Here is a 6,001-nt window from a genome sequence, read left to right on the forward strand (position 1 = left end):
CCCTGATCTCAGTGTGTGCAGTGCCTGTTCCATCCTGCACTCCCTGAGCTCAGGGTGTGCAGTGCCTGCCCCACTCCTGCACTGCTCCCTGAGCAGGGAAGCCTTACACCAGAGTCCTGACTTTGAGAAACAGTCTGTGCTCATTTTCTCCCAGACAGACCCTCCAAAGCACCCATGTGTTGGGGACAGGGTGACATGTGCAGTCCCTGTCCTGTCACCAGGTGATGGAGGTCACAAAGGCCGTGTCACTGACTGGCAGTAACCAATTCTGACTTTATTTTGCAGGGCTAAAGTCCAACCACATTTTTTTTAATTGAGGGGGAGAAGCAAACATTGAATCGACATGGAGGATCTCATCAGTCACCACTGCCATTCAGACTCGAGGGCGCTGCATCACTGACAGGCTGCAGGTTCTGCAGGTCCCAGGAGGGTGTGGGGAGAACCCTGCCATGGCCCCGGAGCCCCTGGAGCCCCTGGAGCACCCTGCCTTACAGCCACAGCCTGCTTGGAACTTGGTTACACCCCACCAGAACAGCCACCACCTCCCCCTCCCTCCTCCTGCTCCTGCAAGAAGAAAGGAAGCAAGAGCAGAGAATCCTCCCTGTCCCTGCAGCCCCAGGTGACTCTGGCGTGGGGACGGGGCCACACTGAGCAGGACACAGTGAGAGAGGAACTGGGGACACTGGAGCTGGCACTGCAGGGGTACCCTGAGGATGGCACTGCAGGGGCACCGTGAGGATGACAGCACTTCCCTGGCTTGGGGCTCCTTGGTTTGGGTTTTTTTGTTTTGGGGGATTTCTTTTGAACTGTGACTCTTAACATTTTTGAAGGCTTTTTGAGAAACGTTCGGGTTTTCTTTATTATTTCCACAGGAAGTGCAGGAATGTTGAGTGGGTTTATTGGATTTCAGTGAAGGGAGAAAATGCAGAACAAAAGCTATTAAACGGTAGTCAAATGAACTGGAGAGTGGATGACAGAATTGATGCAAGCTGTATAATCTGCTTTTAGAGTAAGCTATATCAATCACAGTGCTATATTGTCATTATAATCTGGTGTACAATACTTCTGCCTTTTGAATTCTGTAATGTCTCTGTTTTTATTTCCACATATTGAAAAGCAATTTGTGGAAGGTTTCAGTGTCCCTGGTTCAGAAATCTGTGCTGAGAAATGGAGTTGCCTGGCTTTTTATTTTCATATTCTCAAAGATTGCAATAAGGAGCTTTTACATGTTAAATGTACCACTGTTGCATTGATGATGATTAACAACTACTTTTGCCGTAGCTGTTCCGACATTGGAAGAGAATAAGAGCTTTTTTGTAGGATGTTTTATTTTGAAAACACTATAAATTTTAGATGGGTCTGTCACTTAGGTTTGATGGTAAATTTTTCACTGTTGGATCCATGTTTGCTTTGGGCTATAGATCCTCATGAAAAATGCCACAAAGGGAACTGGTTTGGCATTTTTAAAATCATCATCATGATTTCTGTGTTCCTTTGCTTTTGTTTTGGGGTTGCATATTGGATTTGGCCTGAAATGCCCCCGTGGGCAGTGGCTCTGCTCCCCTGCTCTGTGCAGGGGGACGTTCACCTCCAGAGAAGTGCTCTGCATTTGTGGGCTCTGGAAATGCCATGAACTGAATGACTTCAAATCAGATTTCCTCCAGGCATTGGTCAAGGGAGGGCAGCAGATGAGAGCAGGAAGCAAATGTCTCACCAGTAGCATGAGAGGACTTTTGCTGAATTTACTTAGTTGCCACTGTTCTTTGATTGCCACATTTAGTTTTAAACGAGCTCCTAAAAACGGTGTGACTGGAAAGCACATTTTTGAGTCCAGCAAACATCATTTGGGGTTTTCAGTGCCTGCCGTTTCTTTTGTAATTAAAAAGGGGAAATATCCAACAACCTCACCTCCCCCAAAATATTACTGTAATAGTAAACATCTACATTTTTTTGTAAAAAAAAGATTTAAAAACTTCAAAAAAAAAAAGGCAAGTACCAAGAGCTTTGTATCTTCTTGAGTATATTAAAAATTTGACATGAATACATATATATAAATAAATAAAAAAGTCTATATATCTATATATATATATTGTTGTGCAGAGGATAGGTTAACAAAACCATGTAAAGTAGTTTGCAGGAGAGGGAAGCATTTGTTGATTCAGGGAAAAAGGCTGATGCCAGAAGCTGTCAGTGCTTTGGATGACACGTGTGCTCCTTCGCACCCTCCCTTTGTGAGCCTCACCTTCCCTGTGCATTGCAGTGCTCACTCCTGGCTGCTGGGGAAGGTGAAGCTGCTTGGAGCAAATCAAGAGAGCAAAGTCTGTATTTTCACCTGCACGAGAGTCCTGCTGGGCCAGAGCTGCCCAGGGGCTGAGGGGAGCAGAGGGAGGGGCTGTGGCTGTGTTGGGCAGTGTCTGTGACTGTCTGTGTCAGGCAGTGTCTGTGTCAGGCATTGTCTGACTGTCTGTGTCAGGCAGTGTCTGACTGTCTGTGTCAGGCAGTGTCTCTCTGTGCAGACATGAGTGTGGCAGTGAGACCAGATCCATCGTCTGACTGTATATTCTATCAATGGTGCTCTTTTCATACTTGTTCTGCCAATACGCGGAGACCCTTTTAACCAAGCTACACAGAAGAGTTTTATATCACTTTTGGTTATGTACTTGGTGTATTCTTTTTGTATATGAAAGGATTTTTTTAAAAACGTTCAGTAATTAGCAATGGAACCTGCTTTGTAGCTGATTAGAACAGTGTAAGAGAAGGGCCGTGCTGTCAGTCTGTCCCTGATCTACTTCAAACCATACATTTACCAAAGGAGTCTGAGCAAAAGTTCACTTCAAATAAAGACCTGACTGTTGAAAGGAGTCTCTGCTAAGACTTTGTGGTTTAGTTATTGTACAGATATTTCAAAGCCAGCAAGAGGTTAACAGAGAAAACCACAGAAGGGGGAAGTGAAGTGACTGGGACCAGTTATGGTCTGACCTATCCCAGATATCCCATGGCTTTTAGTGGCACACTACAGGGACACTCAAAATCTGGATTGCATCTACTTCAGTCTCTGTCATTAGTGGGCTAACAACACTGAGGAGTATTTGAGAAGCAAATTCAGACCCCATCCCACTCCCCCCAGAAGTCTGTTTAGTATTCACACTGCACCCTGTGCTCACAACCCTCCCTGCCAGGTTGGGTGGCACTGGCTGCCCAGGTCACTGGAGCAAACTGGTCCTTGTTTTCCTGGGTAAGTGTGGTGGCAGCCAGCAGAGCTGTGAGCTGGCAATGTGGTTTGTGGCTGCAGAGAAGCAAAGGATGGTGTGTCACAGGGTCAGATACCAAGTGGATGGGCCAAGGCTTCCCCTGGGAATCACACGTCTGACCCCTCCCCTTCCCATGCCTTACAGTGACAGCTCATTCCCAAGTATGTAGCAATAACCCATCCTCAGCATTACTGTGGGGCTTGTTCTTCTCAACAAACTGTTGTTTGGATATTGAGGAAGGAAAACAGGCTGGGGGTGACTTTGCACGTGAGACTTCCCACAGCTGGGGGCTGACCCAGGGTGCCTGGAGCCAGGTCTGGTGATTCTGTGTCCATTCTGTCAGAAGCTCCCTGGGGGATGTGTGATGTGTGCCCACCCCTGCCCTCCCCTCTCCCCTTGCTGGCACAGGTGTGGCTGTGGCTGTTGGAGCTGTTCTGGGCTGTGGGTGGATGAACCCGTAATTGTGTTTTGGCAGCAGGGACTGTATGTAAAGAAGGGAAAGGGGCAATGTGTGTGATTAGAGCTGCAGTAGGGTCTGGAGTCTCCTGCTCAAAGGCAGGCAGTGCTTTTTAGGGCTCACGGATGTGACCTCCTCTTTTCCTGTTGGCTTCACTGTGAAAACTGGAGGGAATCTGCCTGCAAAGGGCTGGGGTAGAAGAGATTTCTACCTGTGAAATTCTAGTGGGAGGGATGGGTGTGGAAGGAAGTGATGGTGTTGCAAGGCTCCTGCTAAAGAGGAGGAGGAAATTGGATGGCCCAGTGAGGGCTGAGATAACACAGGGGGAGGGAGACTTCTGATGGCAGGTGATTACTGCAGAACAAGCACCTTTGTTAAGGTGTGGAGGTTTAAAAAAACCAAAATTGTGTGTCGACTCCCCTGGAGAAGCCCCCAGTTTGGGTGTTGGTGTGTGAGCAGTTGTGCTTCCCAGGTAGGTCCGTCTGTCTGCAGAATCCCAGCAGGAGAGCGGAAAGCCAGGGCTTTAGGACAGTTTGTTTCTGTCTTGGAATTAAGTAGCATATTAGCCATAAGTGCAACTCAGGATGTGTTGTCAGCTTGAAATGCTCCCCAGAGAACAGCTTGGGCAGCCACAGGTCCCAACCCTCAGTGTCTTCTGGGCACAGCACCTCCTGTCCCAGTCCTGCTCCGTGCACTCAGACCTGCCCATTCCAAAGGCACCTGCATTGGGAAGGCAAATCCTGTCCCTGCTGCCAAATGTCCCAGAAGGGACTGACCAGGAACCGACTGGCTGTCAGGGACACCTGAGGAGAGCAGGGTGGTGTGTTTGCTGCAGCAGGTTCATCAGTTCGTGCCTGCCCTGAGGAGCAGGTTCCAGCAATGCTTTCCAGAGAAAGGCTCGTGCTGGGAAGGGCAGTTTGCACTCCTGGAGCAGTTCATGAGACTGGAGGTGGGGAGTTCCCTTCTGCCACCTGCCTTAAAGTTGAGCACAGGCTCAGCTCCCTGGGAGAGGCACATGGCAAACCCTCGAGGAAGCCAAGCTTCAGGAGCCCCGTGGGCACACGAGGGTGGTCACAGCCCCTTGTGCTCAGTGACACCCCCAGTGTGACACCCCAGTGTGACACTCAGTGACACCCCCACGTGCCAGTGCCTCCAGCCACGGGCTGTGCTGCTGGGCTGGAGCTGTGCTCTCACAGCTTTTCAAGGTGTTTATATAGTTGTAGTTTCCTGCAAAATTTCTTTGTCTGGATGCCCCTAAAATCTGGTGTTTCCTTATCTTTGACAGAGAAATTCTCTGATTTACTGGTACAGTAACTAATTTAGTGCATTTAAGGGGAAGGTATTATTGACCTTTGTTTTCTGTCTTAAGTTTGACATCAGGGTAGGATGATGTGAAGTCCAAGGTGAGGAGGAAGATAGTGTGGATACTACAAGGCCTGCCAATCTGGTTCTTACTGTTCAGAAAAACAAAATAACTAGACTAAGAAGCTTACTGGTAATTAGTAGCTAATGTGTTTGTAACTATCATGTGCCTTAAAATTTTCATGGTAGGAGAATTAAAAAAAAATCAACAATGTGTTTTCTGTAATACTGCTCAACATTCTCTCTGTAGTTTAGACTGGTGGGATTTTGCATTGTATTTACACTGTACTATAAACTGAAACACTTAGAATGGTTTGATTTTACAAGTATGAAGAGGAAAAAAAGGTGGATTATGCTTTTCATAGAACAAATGTTACCGTGACAGAATGTATTATTATTATAGGATCTTTCCATAATGCAGACAAGTAGAATGCTTGTTAGAACCCAGGTATGTAGGATAACAATTTGGTGTGTTTTCAATAAACCATGCCTGGAAAGAATACACGTGCCACTGGTTATCTTTTTGTTACCTCAGGTATCTCAAATATTCCTTGGCTTTGCAGCAGCAGTTTTCTGTGGCAGGGGATTATTGAACCCTAGCTCAGGTCAGTGCTCTGTGTTAGCAAAAGGTCAGTGGTAATGAGGGCATTGGAAATATCCTTTAAATGAGTAAAGCTGAACATTTTTGACTCGCTGCCAGGTGCTGGAGTTGTAGCCCAACCCTGGATTGTAGATTGTGGGATTTTTTTTCTGTTTTTAATATACGAGCATATTTCTGTGGGAAAGACATCTGCATCACTGTTTGAAGGCCAGCACATTTGTGAGCACAAACCTAACTTGTTGATAGCTTTTCAATTTGGGAAGTTATTAACCTTTCCCAGTTTGGTAATAAAATCCAACTTGGTAACAAAATTACCAACTTGTTAATAAA

The 6,001-nt window shown here is 46.7% G+C and overlaps 1 protein-coding gene across 12 annotated transcripts in view; it reads left to right on the plus strand.

The window, feature by feature from the left end:
• ARVCF (ARVCF, delta catenin family member) overlaps nt 1-5,570 on the plus strand; it is a 155,743-nt gene extending 150,173 nt beyond the window's left edge. For all 12 annotated transcript variants that reach the window (XM_027689413.1, XM_027689419.1, XM_027689416.1 and 9 more), the window contains one exon: nt 286-5,570. Coding sequence is in view for 1 of the 12 variants with exons in the window: in XM_027689419.1 (XP_027545220.1) it covers nt 286-291 (6 nt within the window). In the remaining 11 variants the exon portion in view is untranslated. The remainder of the gene's footprint in view (nt 1-285) is intronic.
• Nucleotides 5,571-6,001: the final 431 nt, after the last annotated feature.

Source organism: Neopelma chrysocephalum, unplaced genomic scaffold, assembly GCF_003984885.1.
Source record: "Neopelma chrysocephalum unplaced genomic scaffold, ASM398488v2 Primary Assembly neopelma1_77, whole genome shotgun sequence".
In the NCBI taxonomy this organism is placed as follows: domain Eukaryota; kingdom Metazoa; phylum Chordata; class Aves; order Passeriformes; family Pipridae; genus Neopelma; species Neopelma chrysocephalum.